General features: G+C 29.0%; 2 protein-coding genes across 4 annotated transcripts; both read left to right on the top strand.

Annotated features, from left to right (window-relative positions):
• The first annotated feature begins 8,486 nt into the window (after nt 1–8,486).
• On the top strand, nt 8,487–11,240 carry FTSH6 (FTSH protease 6). Of its 2 annotated transcripts, none has more exons than XM_011037460.1 (5): nt 8,487–9,220; nt 9,358–9,898; nt 9,990–10,303; nt 10,488–10,728; nt 10,812–10,927. In XM_011037460.1, the coding sequence occupies exons 1-5, from the start codon at nt 8,625–8,627 to the stop codon at nt 10,839–10,841; spliced, it is 1,722 nt and encodes a 573-aa protein (XP_011035762.1). In that variant the 5' UTR covers nt 8,487–8,624; the 3' UTR covers nt 10,842–10,927. The 2 variants fall into 2 exon arrangements, with proteins under 2 accessions (XP_011035762.1, XP_011035761.1); XM_011037459.1 differs by having other exon boundaries at nt 8,489–9,220; nt 10,835–11,240.
• Nucleotides 11,241–16,195: 4,955 nt separating this feature from the next.
• On the top strand, nt 16,196–18,024 carry LOC105133449 (Pentatricopeptide repeat (PPR) superfamily protein). 2 transcript variants are annotated; one of them, XM_011037457.1, is made up of 2 exons: nt 16,196–16,254; nt 16,399–18,024. In XM_011037457.1, exon 2 carries the CDS (start codon nt 16,417–16,419, stop codon nt 17,935–17,937), a length of 1,521 nt encoding a protein of 506 aa, XP_011035759.1. In that variant the 5' UTR covers nt 16,196–16,254; nt 16,399–16,416; the 3' UTR covers nt 17,938–18,024. The 2 variants fall into 2 exon arrangements, with proteins under 2 accessions (XP_011035759.1, XP_011035760.1); XM_011037458.1 differs by having other exon boundaries at nt 16,202–16,250; nt 16,395–18,024.
• The last annotated feature ends 5,444 nt before the right edge of the window (nt 18,025–23,468 follow it).

The following is a 23,468-nucleotide window of genomic DNA, read 5'->3' as shown; positions in this document are numbered from 1 at the left end:
CATATTACAAATTATGTTTCTAAAAAATTTAATTTTTTTATTAAAATTTAATATGTTTTGGATCGTTTTGATATATTAATATTTTAAATAATTTTTTAAAAATAAAAAAATATTATTAATATAAATTTTAATATAAAACATTATTTAAAAAAAAATCACATCCACGTATACAAATAGTATCCAACGTTCTTGTATATATGCTGTAAATGTATAACTCGAAGGACAGGCAATAAGAAGTGATCTTTTAGCAGAGTAATAAGTTCTCTCTCCCTCTCATCGACTTCTCCCGCAATTTCTTTTCGTCGTCTAGTTCTCTCTTCAGTTCTTAAGTTCTTCAGCTTTGTTAAGGTGAAGCCTTAACATAACCTTTATACATTCATTGTCCATGCAACCAGTACCAATTGAATTGAAGAAAACCTTCATCATGCCACTGACAAGAGAGATTGAAGGATGCTAGCGTGAACAACAGGTTACTGCAGCACCAGCGACTGGACAGTAACAGCACACCACCAGCAGCAGCAGGAAACAGAAGCACAAAGAATAAAAAAAGGGTGCTTTTAGGGCATTGTAGTGAGACCAGACAATTCTTACCCTTATCACTCTGATGGTGCGCAAGGAAAGCTTGGATAACTCAGGCAACTTTAGGCCTTGGCTCCTGACCATACCCCTCCTATATAAGTTTCTTGTCACCAAGAATCCGTACAAGAGTCTGGAAATTAGTTGTTAAGTTTCTCCAAGTCCATATATTTTGCACCTTGCTTAAACAAGTTAGACCATTGTATAAGTCCCGTAGTTATAAATTGATTTCCCTGTTTTATCATCTTTCTATCAAGAACAACCGCTGGACTGACTTTAACTCTTCTATATCCGTCTACCATTAGAAAGCTAGAAGACACTGCTGCTTTATCTCCTACTTTCTCTTTTTGAGAAATGATAGATGAAAAACTGGACGAATGGTTGTTCCTTCTAGTAGCTATAATTTGGAGGCCACGGTTTTAGTTCTTTGGATAACTTTATAAGGATCATAAAACCTGATATTCAATTTGAATCTCTTTCCTGAAGCCACGCTGGTTTTTTTTATATAGTTGTAATTTGAGGCAGACCAAATCACCAGCCATTAGCTCCCTTTCTATTTGTGATTTGATTCATTTTATGCCTAGCCACTTTGAAGAAACTAGTTCATTCTAGACCTCAACTGGATCATTTCTTCCAACCATTCACTCATTAATTTTCAGTTCTTCTCGTATTTATAATTTTTTCATTTTGCTTCCAACTATTTATGAAAAAATTGGTCCATATTAGCCCTCAACTGGATCATTTATTCAACTGCAACCATGATAATAGTCTCAGGTGTCACTAGTTCTATGTTGGGTGGAGGATGTTTATACATAGTCCAGAATGGAGTCATTTTAATGGCAGAAAAAAAATTAGAGTTGTACCACCATTGAGTCAATGGTATTTTATATTTTTGTATGTTCTGAATAAATCTTTAAATATTGATTGACCCTCTTAATTTTTTTTAATTATTTTATGGATGATAGGCTAAACTTGTCAACGACATAACATATAACATCTTAAACAACTCCCTCCAAAACAAGCTTATGAATATATTATATTTGTATGTAACAATTATAGTTGATGATTCAAAAAATTTGTAAAAATATCCAAGAATACTTGAGATATTTTTTGAGCTATGAATGAATGTGTCAATGTAATAAAATATGCATACTTTGTAAATCTGTCATCTGTCACTATAATGATATATTTACCTTAGACTATGGAAGTGATTATATGAAATTCATGGTTATATCCTCTCATGTTTCACTTGAAAATGGTAAAGGTTATAGTATTTCTGAATAAGTTATCCTATTCAATTTAGTTTCTTTGCAAATATCACATTCTACTATAAATTTTTTAATTGTTTGTTTTTTTATTAGCTAATATGATATTATTTTTAGTATTTTACAGGAAGTATAAATATCTACATGTCCTCCCTATATAAGAGCCAATGCAACACCCGTCAACATGTTTTTTAAATCTCTAATCTTGCCAATTACAATATTATTTCTATACCTCGAATCCCTTCTGCAAAAGTTTATTATATCTGATTATTAACATCGATCAACTTTCCAACTATAATTTCCTATAAATTAAGGTCTTCTTTATAATTATTGATATCTTCTCTTGCTATGTCGGGACTAGTGAAGCTATAGGTTTTGATTTTTGTTGGTCTTCTTTAATTGGATTTTTATTTTCTAATAATCTTTTTCCTTATTAATTTTTCTAGATAATACATTAGCTACTATATTTTTCTTCTATTTATTTTTATTTAATTATATGCCTCAATTTCAACAATTTAGTTATATCTTTCCTTTACAATATAAATCTTTTGTTCTAAAAGATATTTCAGGCTCCCATGACCATTCTTAATGATGAACTTATCATGTTCTAAATTATGTCTTCATATTTTCACTGCCAGAATATTTTCATACTTTTTTCATAGATTAATAGCCTTAAATATTATGAACTTATTGCTTTACTAGAGAAAGTTAAAGTCCTTTCCTTCCTAGCTTAAAATTACTCTCAATGTAGTAGCATAAACATCGATTTCTAGCATAAAAATATCATTGAAATTTGGTAGTTTCAACACTAATGCCTTGCATAAAGCTTTTTTAAGCTGATTAAAGGTTGTTTAGGCCTTCTTATTCAAACTTAAGTTATTTTTCTTTTAGCAATTTTGTAACTGGTTTGCTAATAATACCAAAACCTTTAATGAACTTTTGGTAATAGCTTGTCAAACCCAAAAAACCCTTCAATTCCTTCATAAAATATAGAACATATAAGTAATTTATAACTGCATTCTTTTTTATATCAATTGTCATTCTTGTTAAAAAGCTAATATGCTTAAATATGATGCATTTTGCTCATAAAAAAGCACTTTGATTGTTTTACAAATGATTAGTTATCCCTCAAAATCTCTAAAACATTTATAAGATGACTAATATATAATTCTAATATGGAATTGTATATCAATATATCATTAAAGAGTACCAACACAAATCTTTTCAAATAAGGCTTTAATATGTTGTTCATTAATGCTTAAAAATTGGTTGGTGTATTATAACAATAGCTAAAACTGCTTAGAGTTTTACTGTGCAAGTCCGTAGTGAAACGTTGAGCTGTTTTTTTTTTTTAAGTTTTTTTATTTTTTTTATTTTGTGTTTTTAAGTGTTTCTTTTCTTTTTTTAATGAATTTTTTTGTTTAATTTTTTTAATGTTAATTTTTTTCCTATTTAGTATTAAATTTTCATGATATAGATTCCGGATTTGATAGGTTAACTCAATTTTTTTTTATTTTTCTTTTTAGTTAATTTTTTTTAGTGCAGTCCACAATGAAACATTTAAGTGTCTTTTTTTTTTGAATTTTTTTTAAGCTGTTTTGTTTTCATTGTTTTTTTAATGAATTTTTTTTGTTTAATTTTTTTTGTTAATGTTAAATTTTTTCCTATTTAGTTATCAAATTTTCATTACACGAGTTCCAAGTTTGACAGGATAACCCAGATTATTTTTTTTCTGGTTTTTCTTTTTAATTTAGTTTGTTAATGTTAATTTTTTTTATTTAATTATTAAACTTTCATAACACAGATTTCGGGTTTGACGGGTTAACCCAGCTAATTATAGGTTAATTCATAATTTTTTTCCTATTCAGTTATCAAACTTTCATGACACAAATCTCAGATTTGACGGATTAACCTGATTTAAAGGATTAACCGAGTTAATTCAGATTTTTTTCTTTTTCTTCATTAATTTTTTTCTTCATGTAGGCTTTTTTTTCTTTGTTTTTTTTAAATTAATATTTTTTTGTTTAGTATTTGTTTTTGCTTTTTAATTATTTTTGCTTAAATTTAGTTTGTTAATATTAAGTTTTTTTCTATTTAGTTATCAAATTTTCATGACACAAATTTCAAGTTTAACGGATTAACCTGATTTGACAGGTTAACCTAGTTAATTCAGATTTTTTTTCTTTTTCTTCATTAGTTTTTTTCTTCCTGTAGGTTTTTTTTTCTTTTTAATTAATCTTTTTTTTCTTTTTGTTTATTAATGTTAATTTTTTTTTCTATTTAATTATCACACTCTCATGATATGAATCTTAGGTTTGACGGGTTAAACTAGTTGATTCAAATTTTTTTATTTTTCTTAAGTAGTTTTTTCTTTCAATTTCATCTTTTAATATCGATTTGATTAACAATTAAATTTTTTAATTTGTTTTGTTTACTGGTCATTAAATTATTGTGATCTCATGAGAAGATTTTACTGTACGCCTCCTTGCAAAGCACTATTCATTGAAATAATGCTTTGCTTTACTGTTTTTTTCTTTTCAATTAATTTTTTTAATTTCATTCAGTAATATTAAGTTTTTTTTTAATTATCACACCTTTATAATAAGGCCTTGTAGCCAGACTCATATCAAAGACTCTAAATTTGATGTTGCAATCAAATTCACTTAAACTTGAGTTATGCAAGTTTAATATTATTATTAATATTATAAATATAATTTTTGGATCAGGAGTAATAGACAAACCCAATGCTTTTAGGTATAATTTTGTTGAAAAGCTTAATACTTTTAAATTTTAAATTTTTTTAATATTTTTTATACAAAAAAATTAACTTGCAGCATAGCGCTAACCACATTTCTAGTTAATTAAGCTAAAAGGCATCACTTTGAATTTATAATGTTTATGATAGTTTTGAATGTTGTTTTCTCCACATCTTTTACCTACATTCTCACTTGATAATACTCTAATATTAAATCTAGCTTTGAAAAGAACTTAGATTATTGTTATTTATTCATCAGCTCATCTATTAGATGAATAGTGTAATAAAGAATCTATTCTTAATAGTTAGAACATTCAACTTTCTATAATCCATATAAAACATTCAACTCTCTTTAATTCATATAAAATGTCCGAGTGTTATTTTTTTGTTATTGGTTAAACTAAGAGTATAATAGAGACAAATGGACTGCAAATATACTAAATGATTTCATTTTATAAAATGTCCTTCACCGGTCTTTCTATATCTTTCTTATGCTCGTATGAGCTCATGTATAGTCTAATATTAACTAACTTGGCTCTTGGAATGGGTGGTATCTTATGATCCAACTTTCTTATTAAAGGTAGGCATTTTGGTTTTGTAAACACATATTGATATTCTTTTATCAATATATTTACCTCTAAATCCTTAACATCCTATCTTGATTTTTTTATCATTTTCATAAACAAAAATTATCCCACAAATCCATATATTGCTTCATTCAAACTCTTATATGGTTTGTTTGCAGTAATCATCTATAATTTAGTTTTTTTTACCATTCATTTTAATTCAATTAACTTTATTTTAATAAAATCAAACAAAATAAAAGAATATATTTTCAACCAATATACTCCCAAAACCATGTCACACCTTCCTCATTTCAACAATCTTAAACCAGCATGGAATTCATACCCCTGTATAAACTATTTTAACTTAGGACAAAAGGCATTGCACCTTTTCACACTTTTATTGGCTACTGTTGCTACCAATATAAAATCTTCTCTGCAATATAATATAATCAACTCCAACAATAATCCATTCATTAGAGCCTAACACGCAATGCATATGGAGAAAGAGGATGTCATTGGCAATCAATTGACACGACAAAAGAAAATCTTCGAACGTTGAATAATGCTTTATGTGTTGTCCAAACTCCGTGCAACCCTCCACCTGCCTGTCTGACATGTTTGGATTTTTAATGATTTTTTAATTATTGTAAAGATAAATTTACCCCTTTACTTATTCAATTATAACAAAAAAAAATCCATATAAAAATATGAAAACACCCCCTAACAAATTTAAATTAATCCTAAAATCGAGTTAATTTAATAAATCTAATGTGTTTTGAATTTTTAATATTTTTTAATTATTATAAACATCAATTTACCTCTCTACTCATCTAATTATACCAAAAATTCTTGATGAAAATATAAAAATGCCCATTAAAAAACCTTTATTAATTTTGATAACGAGGGAAATTTTGTAAATTTACCATGCAATAAAATATGAAATTTCAAAAAAGTCCTTAGAAGCCAACTATATAATTTTTTTTCTCAAGCACAATGAAGGAATTTTACCACTCTTGAAAAAAATACAACAAGATTTTTGCACCCTCATTCAAGACAAGAATGACAAATGGATCAAAAGGAAAAAAAAAAAAACATTTTACCTCGAAGCTTAATTTTCTTGGTTGTTTTGATGAAGAACAAAAACTTCAATTTACTGTTACAATTCACAGTAAACTATCTCACTCCTTGCATGTTTTTGGTACACACACACACAAACGAAAAAAGAGTCAAGTCCACAACCTTAGACATGAGAGCTTAGACAACCATGCATTTCAATAGGACAGAACAGCAAGTGAGAAGTGTTGTTTCTTTTGTTCTCAGAATTTCTTCTTGGCCTTTATAAATGAGATGTTGTCCGCCATATTTACTTCTTTCATATTTACTTCTATAAATAACTAGTAATTGTGCTCTCTTGATGCTGTGTTTCTTCATGCTTAGAAAGATGTTTTTAATATTATTAAAATCTTAATATACAATTTATAACGGTTGTCCTCGTCCGTCCACCTTTTAACTTCCATTTATTCCTCAAAAAATCAAAGATTCCACACTATGCAGATCTAAGTTACTATTTCAGATTGAGTTTTGATCTTTTTTTTTTGTTAAAATTTAATTTTTTATTTTAAATTAATATTTTTAATATTTTTGAATAGTTTTAATATTCTGTTATTCAAAAATAATTTTTTTAAAAAAATTATTTTAATATTTCTTCAAATAAAAAATACTTTAAAAATTTATATAACCATGTTACCGACACATACCTTGCAAGTTTAAAGAAATAAAAACTACTTTAAAAATTTATATAACCATGTTACCAACACCAGATACCTTGGAAGTTTACATGAGCTGAAGGGCTGATTTTACTTATGGAGAACTTCATAACTAAATTTAAAATCTTTGGGACTCCTGATCTTAATTAACTAAATATTACAAGACAGGAGGGACTACATGTTTTTTTTTTTTCAGTTAATTTTTTTGTTTTGCTTTTCTTTTTTTTTCTTTTTCCCCCACATTTTTTTCATCCCTTTTTTTTTAGATTTTACATATTTGTTTTCTTTTTTTTTCAAGATTGTCTTTTTTTTATTGTATTTTTTAAAATTATTTTTTTTGATTTTTTTTTAATATTGAACTAATTGATAATTTCATTAATTTTTTCTCTAAAACATTATGGATTACTATTTTTTCTTTTATTTTTATGAATTTTTTAAATAATTTTTGTCAATTTTATTTTTTCATATTGAGGTAGTTGAAAATTTTGCTTCATAGATTTTTTCTTTAAAATACTGTAAATTATTATAGTATTTCTTCATATGATTTTTGTTTTACTACAATGTTTCACTACATGTTTTTTTAAATTTTTTTAATATTGAACTGGTTGAGAATTTAGTTTTAACTTTTTTAATACTTTTTACTTTTTTTCACCAAAATTGTCTTTTTTTTTAATGTTTTTTCTAGAATTGTTTTTGTTGATTTATTTGTTTAATATGGAGCTGGTTAAAAATTAAACTTTGTAGTTTTTTTTAAAAAAACATTATGAATTACTACAATGTTTCTTCACATGATTTTTTTAATAATTTTTTTAGAATTGTCTTTGTTGGTTTTTTTTTTTCATATTGAGTTGGTTGATAATTTAATTTCATATTTTTTTCTTTAAAACACTATAGATTACCATATGATTTTTTTGTTATGATTTTTTTAAATTATCTTTATTAATTTTATTATTTTTAATATTAAGCTAATTGAAAATTATAATTGTAGATTTTCTCATGAAACACTATAGATTGTTACCATGTTTTCCTGCATCTTTTTTTTTCTTTTTTTTGTTATAATTGTTTTCAAAAAATTTTTTGTTGATTTCTTTAATATTAAACTAGTTAAAAAATTAATTTTATAATTTTTTCTTTAAAAATATTATAAATTGCAATAACTTTTTACTATATAATTTTTTTTTTTTGTTTATAAACTCACAACAATATATAAATATATCACTAACCTGCAGCATAACATCAGTTATCTTTAGAAGTGAAAGTGCTCATGGTTCTAAGCTATGACCACATCAATTAGAGAACGTAAACGTGGCATAATATGCCTCAGGCCCGATGAACATCAGACATCCAAATGTCCATCTTTTTATTTCCAAGTGTGTGGATGCGAAAGAAAGAAAGGAAAGACAGGTTTTATGTTTTATCATTGTTTCATGTCAGCGAAAAACACTTGGACATTCCAAATGATAAGGTCCAAAACTAGATCAATCTGGAACATAAGCTCTAACCTCTTTCTAGACCTTTCATGAATGCAAGACTAAACTGCAAATATCCCACTCAAACAATGGCCGAGTTGAAGTCTGGAAACATCTTAGGTTCTCCTTATTTAAACAAGTCATCCATCAACATTTCCCTCCAACCAAAGCAGCAGCACGCCACCATTTCTGAGTTTCTCACGAGTTGAAAGTTTAAACAAGGAAACATGTCACCTGCTCTATCTCTTTCTCTCCCCCGCATTCCCGTTCGCAAATCTCAGGACCTTGCAAATGATGTCCAGATTCCTAAAAGCACTGATAGAGTCAGCCCATCTCTCAAAACATCCCTAGATATCAAACTTAATAGGAGAGAACTACTTAATGCCACTGCTGTAGTACTCTTAAGTGAAGGACTCTCTGTTGCTAAGCCTGCAAGAGCTGCAGAGCCAGAGAGTCCAGTTACTTCAACTTCAAGTAGAATGTCTTACTCAAGATTCTTTGAGTACTTAGATGAAGGTGCTGTAAGAAAAGTGGACTTGTTTGAGAATGGGACGGTAGCAATTGCTGAGATTTTTAATCCCATACTTGAAAAGATCCAGAGGGTCAAAATCCAGTTACCAGGACTGCCACAAGAGTTGTTGAGGAAACTAAAAGAGAAGAATGTTGATTTTGCTGCTCACCCAACAGAGCCGAACTGGACTGCTGCTCTACTTGACTTGTTGGGAAACTTGGCCTTTCCATTGATATTGCTTGGCTCTTTGTTGTTAAGTACATCATCTACCAACACCCCCGGAGGTCCCAGCTTGCCATTTGGACTAGGAAGGTACATGTATATATAATGTCATAATCCTTTTTTCTTTCCCTGGTTTTTATGACATTAAAAACATGCATGAGATACCAGAAGGATATCATATATGATGACCTGATAAAATAACCATGTGCTAAATGTTCAAAAAACAGGAGCAAAGCCAAATTCCAGATCGAGCCTAATACTGGAGTGACATTTGATGATGTTGCTGGAGTTGACGAAGCAAAGCAAGATTTTCAAGAAATTGTAGAATTCTTAAAAACTCCAGAGAAGTTTGCTGCAGTAGGTGCAAGCATTCCTAAGGGAGTTCTGTTAGTAGGACCTCCAGGAACTGGAAAAACCTTGCTAGCTAAAGCAATAGCTGGAGAAGCAGGCGTTCCTTTCTTTTCTCTGTCAGGATCAGAGTTTATTGAGATGTTTGTTGGTGTAGGGGCTTCAAGAGTTAGGGACTTGTTCAACAAAGCTAAGGCGAACTCACCATGCATAGTTTTTATCGATGAGATAGATGCTGTCGGGAGGCAGAGAGGGACAGGAATTGGTGGAGGAAATGATGAGAGGGAGCAGACACTGAATCAGTTACTTACTGAAATGGATGGTTTTAGTGGTAATAGTGGAGTGATTGTTATTGCTGCTACAAACCGACCTGAAATTCTTGATTCTGCTTTGCTTAGGCCAGGAAGATTTGATAGGCAGGTACTCTATCGTTTCTTATTAATCAAGATGCTTAGCATGAGAAGCCTCTATGAATTAGGTTCAAATAAAGTTTTGTTGCTTGAATATGTAGGTCACAGTTGGGCTACCAGATGTGAGAGGTAGGGAAGAGATATTAAACGTGCATAGCAAAAACAAGAAGCTGGACAAAGGGGTCTCTCTGAGCATTATTGCCATGAGGACGCCAGGATTCAGTGGTGCAGACTTGGCTAACCTAATGAATGAAGCGGCAATTCTTGCTGGTAGGAGAGGCAAATACAAGATCACCCTGAAAGAGATTGATGATTCAATCGATCGAATCGTGGCAGGCATGGAGGGAACCAAGATGACTGATGGAAAGTGCAAAACTTTGGTGGCTTACCATGAGGTTGGGCACGCTGTTTGCGCGTAAGTCATCAAACAAGATTTCATACAAGCGCTCTAATCGTATTTCCTTTTCTTTCTTGTTTTTTTCTAGCCGATTCTATCTCGGAACATCATTCATCCGTAACTTGTTCCATACAAGTATGTTGATGAGAATCACTTATGATATGAGCTTACTTATATCTTCTATATACTTTTCCATACACAGGACATTGACACCCGGACATGACCTGGTGCAGAAAGTCACTCTAATTCCCCGGGGGCAAGCTCGTGGTCTAACGTGGTTCATACCAGGTGAGGATCCAACTCTCATTTCCAAGCAACAGCTATTTTCTTTGATAGTTGGAGGACTTGGAGGTAGAGCAGCAGAGGAAGTGATTTTTGGTGAATCAGAAATCACAACTGGTGCAGCAGGGGACCTGCAACAGATCACTCAAATCGCTGAACAGGTAAGTCATAACAAACTAAGATTACTGAACAGGTCACTCAAATTTACGGATCATAAAACGAAAGGGAAACTTCTCTAACTTGGATTGATAAATTAATTTCTTGCAGATGGTAACAATGTATGGCATGTCTGAGATCGGACCATGGTCACTGACCGATCCAGCAGCACGGAGCAGTGATGTGGTGCTAAGGATGCTAGCTAGAAACTCCATGTCAGAGAAACTCGCGGAAGATATCGATTCATCAGTGCGAGACATAATTGAAAGAGCATATGAGATTGCTAAGGAACATATAAGGAACAATAGGGAGGCCATTGATAAACTAGTGGAGGTGCTGCTAGAAAAGGAAACCCTCTCTGGGGATGAGTTCAGGGCAATCTTGTCTGAATTCACTGATATTCATGTAGATAAAATAGATAGAACCCCTGTAAGAGAATTGATTAATGCCTAGCATAATTACTTGGACAATGTAGCACATAAAATTATAGTAAGAAGTGTAAGGTTTGTATTCAAAATGTGCATGCCACTGACCTCTGGTCCTGATGGTTGCATTCCCGTTGCAAAGCAAATTAAGAAGAGTTCCCCGTTGATGAAGTCGTGAAAACTTGAGATACGCTTTCCACGGCTGCTTCTCCCCTGCAAAAGCAAATCTCATATTAAAAAATGAAGAAATCTTCGATTCAATAAGCGAGAATATATAACCAAAAGAACGAGAGTTTAGAAGAGGATATATTTGAACATTGTATGTGCTTGTGATAATGTTATAACCTAATAACCTCAGTTTTTTATATGCTTTAGTCACAGAAGGAGTTGCAAACATCATATGGAGTGTAATGATGAAGAAAAATTATCTATACCCGCACAAGTGAAGTTACAGAAATCATACGAAGTGTTGTGGATGTTAGTAGAAAAGGTTAGCGACCACATGTGATTGGTAAGAAAGGTTGATGTTATACTTACATAGCTAGCTATTGACAAGAAAGTTTTTATACTAGCTTCTTTGAGGTCATAACACTACCTTGTAGTGTGTGCCGCCACTAGACTTCTTTGAAAAGGGTAAGAGTCATAACTTAATAGACATGGACTGTCGACTTAGGCAATGCCCATTAGCAAATAGGGTTGTCCAGATGATTAGCTAAATTGTCTGCATAGATTAAATTCAAGGGATAAGTGTGACTGTACAATTATATATATATATATATATATATATATATGTATGTATGTATGTATGTATGTATAATGTTAATGGTTTTTTAGCTTATGGATCCAATTGATTATTCCATATTTTTTTGACATGGAAATGTAAGTCAAGATAAATTTGTGAGGCTTAAAGATATGTTTGTTTAAAGTAAAATATTTTTCAGATTTTTATATGTTTGCTTTTTGAAAAAAATATTTTTTAGAAATATCTTTGTGTGTTTGTTTTTTGTAAAATATTTTATAAATAAATTAGTTAATAAAAAATATTTTACAATTAATATTCAAATTTAGTTAATTAATTGAAAAATATTTTTAGTTCATAAAGTTTCATTAAATAGTAATCCACATATAATATTATTCAACTATTTCAACCACCATCATCATCTTATTACCATCTTTCCCACCATTGTTGTTATCTTACTACTACTATTATTATTATTACTATTATCTCACATCACTTTCTCCTCCACTATTACCACAACTATCTCATTTAATACTATTGTCATCTTAATACTACCAACATTATTACTACTATCACTATGTCACCATCACTTCTTCCACGAACACCTCCTTCACCACCATCATCATCTTACTACTACCATTAATATTATCACCACCACCATCTCATCATTGTCTCCTCTTTCACTACTATTATGAATATCTTACTACCACCTCTTTTATTATCATTGTTATCTCACCACTACCTCTTCTTTCACTACCACCTCATAAACACCTCTTTTACGATCCAAATTAGCACAATCTTTTGGATATCCTAATGAGTAAACTCAATCACTTTCATGTACGATCATTATCAGTATTTCACTACCACCACAACAACCTCCTTCATCATCACGACCATGTTATCACCACCACCTTCTCCTCCACAACAACCTCCACCATCTCAGAACTAACACCATTGGAAAATATTCACATTAAAAATTTTTATGTAAAAAATATTTTTCAAGCCAAATATTTTATGAGAAAATATTTTACATGTAAAACATTATATGGTAAAATATTTTTTATTCATAAAATATTTTACACAAAACAAATGGACCCTTAGTAAATGAGAACATTCACCAGTTTAATATGAACTCAAAATATAATACATGTTGAATGACATATTTTTTAAATATTAATACGGTGACATATTGAATAATATTTTTAAAAATAATATTGAAATTACAACATATTTGATTGACTTGGGCTAACTTATTAAATATGCAACCCAAATCATAAGATTATGTTAACCCTATAGAAAACAAATTAAAATAAATTTTGAAGGACAATTATTAATAAATTTAATGTTCTAATGACAAAATTGAAAAAATAAATAAATTAGAAAAGAAAAAAATAATTAAATATTAACTTGAGTCAAACATTTAAACTCGTATTCTGAGTCATGAAATTAAATTGAAAAAAAAATCAATATTCAATTTTCAATTAGCTCAATATTGAAGGATATAATTGAAAAAAATAATTAAAAATAACAAAAAAAACCAACTCAAATCAACTTGGGTTAACCTGTTAAACCCGCGACTTGGATTATGAGATCATGATAACTTCATAAAAAAAATAATATAAAAAAAATCATGAAAGTTGATTTCCAACAAATCTAATGTTGAAGGTTGAAATTAATACAAAAAAAAAAAACTAAATCCCTGAGACTCAAATAATTCCACATAAAGCAAATTGAATAAAGCTCAATTCCCAAATAACTTAGTATTGAAAGATAAAATTTTAAAAAAATCTTAAGTAAGGAAAAAAAAACAAACAAGAAGATTAAGTTGTTGGAGGGTGAAATAAAAAAATATTAACTAAAAACGAACCAAAAAAGTGAATAAATTGAACCCTGCTTATGAGATCGATATAACTTCATAAAAAGCAAATTGAAAAAAAATTACAAAGCCATATTTCCAACTAACCTAATGTTGAAGGATAAAATTAAAAAAAAATCAATAATTATTAAACACAGCCTAAAAGAAACAACCTATATAAACTCGAGTTAATCTTTTAAACTGAAGACTTAGGTCATGAAATTAAAATAAATTTATAAAAATAAAAATAAAAAAAATTATAAAACCTTACTTCCAACAAATCTAATGTTAAAGTTTGAAATAAAAAAAATATTAAATCTAAAATATTAGATTTTAATATTGAATGATAAAATAAAAAAATAAAAACCTAAATAAAAAAATAATTTGTTAAAAGGTGAAAAATAAGCTAAATAAAAAAAACACAAAATACTATTACAGTGAATAACCATGCAAGTATAACTATAATGATTTAACCATATTTTTTAATATGTTGTTAATAGTATGCTTTATATTTGCTTAGGTCAATTTATATTAGTCATGTTTTTTTATAGTTTTCATAAAGTCAAACACCCCCTTAAATAAAATAAAATATATTATAACTTTTTTTTTTAATTCATTAAGATCCCAATTCAAGTTTGATCCTAGATTTGTAAGATGGGTGTGCGTCTTTTAGTGCGCGTGTTTGCGTATAGTATTAAAATTAAAATTAAAAATATCAAAATTACCTAGCAATTATGTACCAGGAAATTGTTTTTACTTGAACCCTGTCTATAAGTCTCCTTATATTTGGGGACATCCACTAAAATTGGAACTATGTCGAGATGGAACTCTTAACTTGTTAATAATGTATTAATGTTCAAATTACCAAAAATCTAATGATATATGTTGATGTCGTGAAAATAATGATTTATTATTTGATATATAAATTAATTAAATGATTGTTCTTCGATTAATTTCTTGATTTTTTCTTTTTGTGAATTAGGAAATAATTGAAGATATTTATTTACCTAGTAAGTAATCATTTGTCAAACCTTTTTTTTTTTTTACAATTAATATATGTTATCAACAGGAAATTAATCTGACCATCATGACATGTGTACATCATGAGGTTTACAATGCAACTCAAATCACATCGTCTTCTCGGCTTCTCATGTTTTCTTCTCTCCCTCTCTACAAAATAATTACAATTAACAAAATCATACACGAAATAAAATAAATTGAGTTACCTATTAATTAAAAAGGAATCTTATAAACTCTATTTTGTCTTTTGAAATATTCTCTTCTCTTCTATTAACGAGCAATAATTAGATATGAAAATCCTTAATTTTAAAAAATTATTTATAAAAATTTAGATGTTGAAATTCACCTGTGCTTTCGTTAGATATTATTTTTAAACTCTGAACAAAACCCTATTAAATTCTCCCCAAAAAAAAAAATCTTTTTACACTAAGCTCACCTTAATTCTAAAAAAATATTTATAAAAATTGAGATTTTGAAATTCATATCTAGTGTTTTCGTTAAATATTGATAATTTTAAATCCTAAACAAAACCCTTATCGAATTCCCAAAAATAAAATAAAAAAACTCAATTTTTTATATTAAGTTCATCAATCTCGAATGAACAAAACTCTAAAAAATGTAATTGTTATCTATTTTTTTTTTATTAATCATCATTGTTTAGAATATCCAACACCTTTTGTAATTCATAAATGAATTAATATTGTTGTTTTCAAAACCTTAAAACATCCCCAAATTTTGTATCTGCCAATTTTGTTCACATAATAGATTTAAAACCTAATTTTTAAATCTTTAATTAACTTCGTTTAACCTTTATTTAACCTTTAATTAATTATTTGCAAAACACAAAATGTCAAATTTCATCATGTGGGAGCGACACTTGCATCGAAAAACTATGACACGACTATACATCGTGCATAGATGTGTAAACAAGTATTGGATGTTGACATGAAGGAATTTCAAATTCGAGATAACAAAGGCTATGAGGTTTTTTATGATGCTTTTAAATTGAAGATATTATCATTTTCTTGAAGATGAAGAAGACATTCACTTGCATGTTGATGGAGACCCCGAGAGTCTAGTGCTTTTTTTTTTTTTAATTATGAATATTCAGATCAATTTATAAAAATCTCAAATTCTAAAATTAATAACTAACTAAAAATTTATAAAAAATAAACTTAAAATCTAATCAGTTAAATTATCCTTCTTAAATTTCAATATAATACTCTTTTAATTTTTAAATAGTTATTTATTTTTATATTTTAAAAATATATTTTAAAAAAATTAATTTTTTATTTTATTTTTGTGTTTTCAAATATTTAATAAGCTAATATAAAAAATAATTTTAAAAATATATTATTATAATATATTTGTAAACAAAATTTAAATTTAAAAACAACTTATATCACATTTCAGTCCTTTCGTATGCCTGAATGCTACTTACAGTAGTGAGGATGGAAAGAGGACATGATGCGAGGAATTCCCAAACCCCAAACTTTTTTTTAGATTAATGTGGGTGTTCGGGTCAGCTTGTGTGTATCACGACTAATCTCACGAGTTTTGAAGTTAACGACCATATAAACATCCAATGACTATTATATAAATAACCGAGAACTCGAATATAAGACTAGGGAGCAAACTTTAAAGCAATGCATGCATGGTTCGACTTCGAGTCCCAGGAACCGTTAACAGCAATTCAAAACTCCTGTCCAAAAAGAACCATTGCCTCTCTCTACTGAAACTCTCATCTTCAGTCAAACATGTCTCTCAAATCCATGCGCAGATCCTAGTCTCTGGTCTTCAACAAGACACCAATCTTTTAACTGAACTCATAAGATTCTGTTCCTTATCTCCCTCTAAACACCTCAGTTATGCCCGCTCCCTTCTATACAATTCACTTGACTCATTGCCTCCTTCTTGGAATTTCCTCATTAGAGGCTACGCCTCGGGTGATGCACCGAAAAATGCCATACGGGTGTTTCAAAGAATGCGAAAAGAAGGAGTTGGACCCAATAACTTTACCTTCCCTTTTGTTTTGAAGGCATGTGCTACTTGCTTGGCACTTGAAGAAGGGAAACAAGTACATGCGGATATTTTCAAGTTTGGTTTAGATTGCGATGTTTATGTTAACAACAATTTGGTTTACTTATATGGGTCTTGCAAGAGGGTTTGGGATGCATGTAAAGTGTTTGATGAAATGCCTGTAAGGAGTATTGTTTCGTGGAATTCGGTGATTACTACTTGTGTTCAGAATTTATGGTTAGCAGATGCAATTTGGAATTTTGTTAAAATGAAGGACTTTGGGTTTGAGCCTAATGAGACGACAATGGTGATTATGCTTTCCCTCTGCGCACAAATAGGGAACTTGAGCTTAGGGAGATGGATTCATTCTCAAGTGATTGAAAGGGGGATGACATTGAATTGTCAATTGGGCACTGCCCTTGTTGACATGTATGCAAAAAGTGGAGATCTTGGTTACGCTAAGCTTGTTTTCGATAGAATGGAGGAGAAAAATGTTTGGACTTGGAGTGCAATGATTTTGGGACTAGCTCAACATGGATTTGGAAAAGAAGGGCTTGAGCTTTTTCTCAAGATGAAAGAGAGTGTTTCTATTTGCCCAAATTATGTCACATTCCTAGGGGTTCTCTGTGCTTGCAGTCATGCTGGTTTGGTTGATGAGGGGTTTCGGTACTTTTACGAAATGGAACACAGGCATGGAATTAGACCAATGGTCATACATTATGGTGCCATGGTTGATATCCTGGGTCGTGCTGGGAATCTTGAAGAGGCTTATAACTTTTTGATGGACGTACCTTTCCAGCCTGACCCAATTTTGTGGAGGACATTGCTCAGTGCATGCTGTATTCACAATGCTAATGTCAGTGATGGCTTAGTAGATAAGGTAAGAAAGAAGTTGCTTGAACTAGAGCCCAGGAGGAGTGAGAACTTTGTGATAATTGCAAACATGTATGCTGATGCTGGGATGTGGGAAACGGCAACAAATGTGCGGAGGACTATGAGAGATGGTGGTTTGAAGAAGATAGGTGGCGAGAGTTGCATTGTTTTAGAGGGCTCAATCCATCAGTTCTTTTCTGGCTGTTCAAAAGATGATCATGAAAGTATCAAACTGCTTCTAGATGGACTGAACTTGCACATGAAAATGGTAAACTCCCTGTAATCAGTATTGCTTGTCATGTCATTTATTCCATTGGAGGATTTTGCGACCTTGACTAGCACTTGCATATGAAATTTCCATTCATCATTACATATTTTAGCAATTTTTATTTGTTTCCATACATTTCCCTCTCAATTCGTTGAGTGCAAAGATCTTGATTTTGGTAATATGGCTTCCAGTTGAACTGCCTTTTCACTAGCGAGAAGATTGATAAACTAACTAGATTATATTTGTCACAACTTCATGTTAGATTTACGTTAAAAAAAGGTAATAAAACATATTTTATTTTCAAGAAGCAGATTAGTCAAACACCGTTTTAAGCTATTGACCAATAAAAACTTTGGCCTTTAATATCATCAAGTTGATTGTATAACTTTATCTTTTATGAGAGAGGGTTTGTAAAACACAATCTCAAGTTGAAGATTTCTCGAACACCTTTCTAATCACCACCAAATTCTTAGTATAAGCTTTAGCCAACCAATTTAAAAGAATATTTTTCGGTGAGTGCAAGTCAAGTTACCCGTTCATTACGCATTATATATATATATATAGTTGTCAATTATATTAAAAATATTTTAAACATTTTGGATTTCTCAATTATATTAAACCCAAAAATATTGAGTCTAGATCAATATTAAATCCAAAGTTACAATATTAAATCCAAAAACTTTGAGTAACTTTGTTTAGTTGTGTATAGGTTTTAGTCCAAGCCTATTTAATTTTTTTTTTCTTATAAATTTTATATATGGATTAGGTATAGTGCTTAAAGTAGGTGATAATTAAAATATTGAAACTTATAATATTTTTTATTTAAAAAAATATTTAGACTATTTTTAAGTATTTTAAATAAAAATTCAAGTTCAGAAATTATTTATAAATAATAAATGATCACAAAATATAATTTAACATTTTAGATCTAAAAATTCAAATTATATCTTTCTTATTGAAATAGTTTATTTTTTATATTTATGAATTTTTTATTTTTCAATAGAAATTCTATTTTTTCTCCTTTTTTTCTCTCTTTTTTTATGAATTTTTATTTTTCAATATTTTTTAATCAAACTCAATGCAGAAAAAAAATAAAATTAATGGGTGGTCATTTGTGATTTTTCACCATTGACAACATTATTTTATATTTTTTTTAACTTTTTATTATGTTTGAATGAATGTTTTATGTGGATTTATGTTGCAAATGAGATTTGTTTAAAGATATTGGTGATTTCTATTTAAATTTCATGCCATACCTAATTTAAGGGCGGGTAACCATACCAAAGTCAATTATTTGGGTCTGGCGGTTAAGTAGTTTGGGTTTAACTTGTTTGTCAAAACCAAATACACAGGAGTCTAATGCAACATTTTAATTTTAAAAATAATAAAATAATATTAAAATATCAAAACGCTTCTTATAATTATAAAATAATTACACAAAAAACAGCGTGAAAGAATAAAAATACTCTAATATGCAAAGTTTAGTTTTTGTTTTCCCCAATGCTAAAGATATTTTTAACTATTTAACAATTTGTGAAAGGTCAAAAAACCCCTGGACGACAGGTTTTGATTGTTTTAACCTTAGGGGTAGAACAATATTTTTATTTTGCAAATAAGCATGAAAAGACTACCATACACCCCCACTCAAATATTTAATGACAAATGAGTCTATGAAAAATATTGAAATACCAAAAAAAAAAAATCTTCAATTGTTTTCAATCAAAGGAAAAAATGATAATTGAAGTTTATGTGGAAAGACAACATTATTCCATCTCAAGCCTTCAGAGCTTGGAAAATTTACTATACAAGTTTATAATGAATTTTGTCTTGGTCTACAGTATACTTGCATAGGATTCCTAAATCCAAGGAATTTTTAGGTTTAACAACCATATTAAACCCACTTCTAGCTTAATAACTATATAAAACTCATGCTCTTGACTTGACAACCAAGGCAAACCCAGCCATACTAGACCATAGTTATCAAACTCAGTCCATGGGTTGACCCCGCCAAGAGGCCGGGTCCTAGGTCATCTGGATCAACCCGGAAAAATTACAAAATAACGTTTTAATATTTTATATGAAAAAATAAAAAAAATTCATGTGTATATAAACTAAAAGATTATTTCAAAAGATTTTTTATCTTACATTGAAAAGATATTATCTTATTAAGTTGAGGTATTTAAACAAAAATATTTTTTTATCCCATATTGAGAAAACACAACTTTTTTCTTGTAAACATAAGTTATATATATTAATGGAGTTCAAATCTCACATTTAAAAAATAAAATATTTTTCTAGTATTTATATAATGAACTTTGATATGGGTTAATAACCAATTGAAATATATATATATATATATATATATATAAGAGGTCTCCGGCTAGAGGGAAATACACATTTGAAAAAACAAAACAGGTTTCTATCGGGTTTTGCCAGGTCACTTGAATCCCAAGTTGATATGTCAGGTTAGACCAGGTCTAATAACTATGATTAAACAACAAAAAGTGGGCTTGGAAGCATTAATGATAACTTATTCCCTTCATCTAATATTAAATAAAATCAATTTATTGATTCTTAAAATTTCAAAATATAAATTTAGGTTCGCCATTGCACTATTATTTTTAAATTTTATTTTTTATCTAAGCATTTGGGTTTGACGCCCATTCCAAGACCAAGCACCTCGGCTTGACAACCATGTCAGATCCATGTATCTTTTTTAAATGCTAGACTAAAATATGGTTGCTAGATCCATGTAACTTAGGTCTAGTATGATTGTTAAATTCAGGTGTCTTGGCCTTAACGTGGTTACTAGATCTATGTGTCTTGGATTTGACATGGTTATTACATTCAAGTACCTTTAGTCTGACGCTTAGAATTTATATAATTTTTGTAAGCTAGCCAAAATAATGTTTTATTGAGAATTAAAATACTCATGAAAATATGTTGAATGGTTTTAAAACATGTAACTAATAATTTCTTGTAGACTTTGTTATGCTCTGTTATTTATGTATGGTGAATTTTCTGTTCTGTTTTATTAAGTGTATCTTTCTCTATTCTTTTTAAGGAAAAATTATTTGTTGGAAAACTAAAATTATTTACATACAAATAGTTATCTTTATCTTGTGGTAGATATGTCCTCAGTTTCTTAAAATAGCCAGGTTTTGTATTACATTGATTGAAGTTACCTATACTAGCTTTTCATGAATAAGCAGTAGCTTTTGTTGTTTTATCGTTGGCTTTTTTTTATTTCCAGTGTTAGTCAGTTTCTTGTCATCACAACTAGCTATTTGTAAATTTGTAGTTGTTAATTTTGATGGGCTTTTGGACTTCATGAATGTAAAAAAAAAAATTAATCTTCAAATACAACTTTATAAAATAAGTTACATGAAAAAAAAATTGCATTTAAATTTTACTATATATGAATAAAAAATTGTATTTAAATAAAGTAGTGTTTGTTTTTATAATTCAATTATATTTTTAAAAAATTTTAATTCTTTTAACCTAGATATTCAGATTTTGCAAAACTAGATGTGCGAGTCTAGTATCATTGCAAGGTCCAAGCATATAGATCTAATAAGGCCTAGGTACATGGATCTAACATGATTGTTAGGCCTAGCGCTTGGGTCTAAACTAAGTAAAAATATTAAAATGTCTATGTTATTCTCTTAATTACATAAAATACTAATATAAAAATACCCCCAAATACAAAGTTTTTTTTTAAAAAAAATATTATTTGACTGTACTTAAAAATTAAAAAAAAACCTAAATCCCTCTTTAGAAAAAAGTCAAAAAAATATTTATCCTTTAATAAAAAAATAAGAAATTAAAAGTAAAATCAATATTATAATCAACAATAAAAACTTTCTTTATCCACATTGATTTTTTCTTACATTTGTTGTAATATAATATATAACTTCATCTTGTCAAACACATAATTCACCCTAGAAACTTAATCTACAATGATTTTTCCACCTATTTTAGCTTTTGTTATAATATAATGTATAACTCATGATTTCAAGGTATTGACCAATAAAAACTTTGGCCTTTAATATCATCAAATTGATTGTATAACTTTATCTTTTAAGAGAGAGAAGGTTTGCATAACACAATCTCAATTCCAAGATTTGTCCAACACTTTTTTAATCACCACCAAATTCTTGGTGTAAACTTTAGTCAACCAATTTAAAAGAATATTTTCCGGTGAGTGCAAGTCAAGTTGTCTGTTCCTTGCTCAATATATAGAGATAGGACATCAAAACAGAAGTGGCTGGGAAAGCAATGATAATGTCTCTAGACAGCTAGAAAATGAGCTGGCTGCCCAAAAGACCTAGGCAAAGTGAAACACTAGAAACGATGGATGAAAATCCTATTAGTAGCGAAGATTTTGGAATAAGTGTTTTCCTTTTGTTGTTTTGTTGTTGTTTTCTATTTTTTGTTGAATGAACAAGTCCAGAAACCAATACATGGCTCTTGAATGCCCTTGATGATAAGAGTCGTTGCCAGATACATAGGTCAGCGAGTCTTGAATTGTCTGCGGTCCAAATTGCTGGGGCATTTTTTAAGGATATATAATTTGGTCGGATAAAGATTTGTAGATAAAATTTTGTTGTTTTTTTTGGCTCCATTGGTGATGTGTAAGACACAATTTCAATCCTCTTCTAGCCGCCTTTAGCTGCTAAGGCAGATGAGTTGATTCAGGACTCTTTTCCAGTTCTTTATTCAGTGTATTCCACTTTCAAAGCAAAGGGAATGAAAAAAACAAGAAAAAGGGTGGCCAGAGAAGGCCAACCAAACTACAAACAAGAGGTTAGCTACCGGTTTACGCAATCAATATTTCATAGATTAGAATTGTTGTATTACATGTGCTGTGCATGAATTAGATATTTTTTATTTTTTTATTAAGGAAATTATATATGTAGATTTTTTTGATACATTTCTGTAGCTAAAAAAAGTTTGAAGTGTAAATAAAAATATTTATGCATATATATAATTAAATAAATTAGGAATTATGTTAGCTAATAATTTTTTAAAAAATTATTAACGCTATCTAAAAATAAAACTAAAAAAATCAAGAATAGACGTGAATTAAAATATTTAATTTTGCAGAACAAAAATTTATCTTGTTATGTTTGCTAAATCTTCTTAGTTAAATTTTTTTTTTATCAAATCAAATGATAATAAAAATTGACACACATAATAAATTATATTATTTCAATCAAATAAAATGAAAAACAATTATACAAGGTTGTACAACTTAAAAATATTTTTTTATTTAAAAAAATAAAGTTCATCTATACAAACAAAAAAATTATAGATAAATTATAAAAATTACTTAAAAAATTAAACACGCATAAAATAATTTAGAAAAATACCTATCCAAAAAAGATTAAATAAGAAAATAAATAAAATTCAAATATTCATGATATTAATTAACACATATATTTAAAAATTATTTTAAAAAAGACATTATAAAAGATAAATTAAAAAAAATAGTCTGAGTGCCATTGTTTAACTTTTCAAATATATTATCTAGGCTATGGAATCAA

Source organism: Populus euphratica, unplaced genomic scaffold, assembly GCF_000495115.2.
Source record: "Populus euphratica unplaced genomic scaffold, PopEup_1.0 scaffold129.1, whole genome shotgun sequence".
Lineage (NCBI taxonomy): Eukaryota > Viridiplantae > Streptophyta > Magnoliopsida > Malpighiales > Salicaceae > Populus > Populus euphratica.
Note: the sequence above shows the minus strand (reverse complement) of the source record. Positions and strands in the feature narration are given on the sequence as shown.

Excerpts from the sequence above, each read along its gene's own strand:
- LOC105133449 (XM_011037457.1), top strand. The coding sequence starts at position 16,417 with ATGGTTCGACTTCGAGTCCCAGGAACCGTTAACAGCAATTCAAAACTC.
- FTSH6 (XM_011037459.1), top strand. The coding sequence starts at position 8,625 with ATGTCACCTGCTCTATCTCTTTCTCTCCCCCGCATTCCCGTTCGCAAA. Across the intron at positions 9,899-9,989 it reads CAGGAAGATTTGATAGGCAG|GTCACAGTTGGGCTACCAGA; the intron begins GTACTCTATCGT and ends TTGAATATGTAG. Across the intron at positions 10,729-10,834 it reads TCACTCAAATCGCTGAACAG|ATGGTAACAATGTATGGCAT; the intron begins GTAAGTCATAAC and ends AATTTCTTGCAG.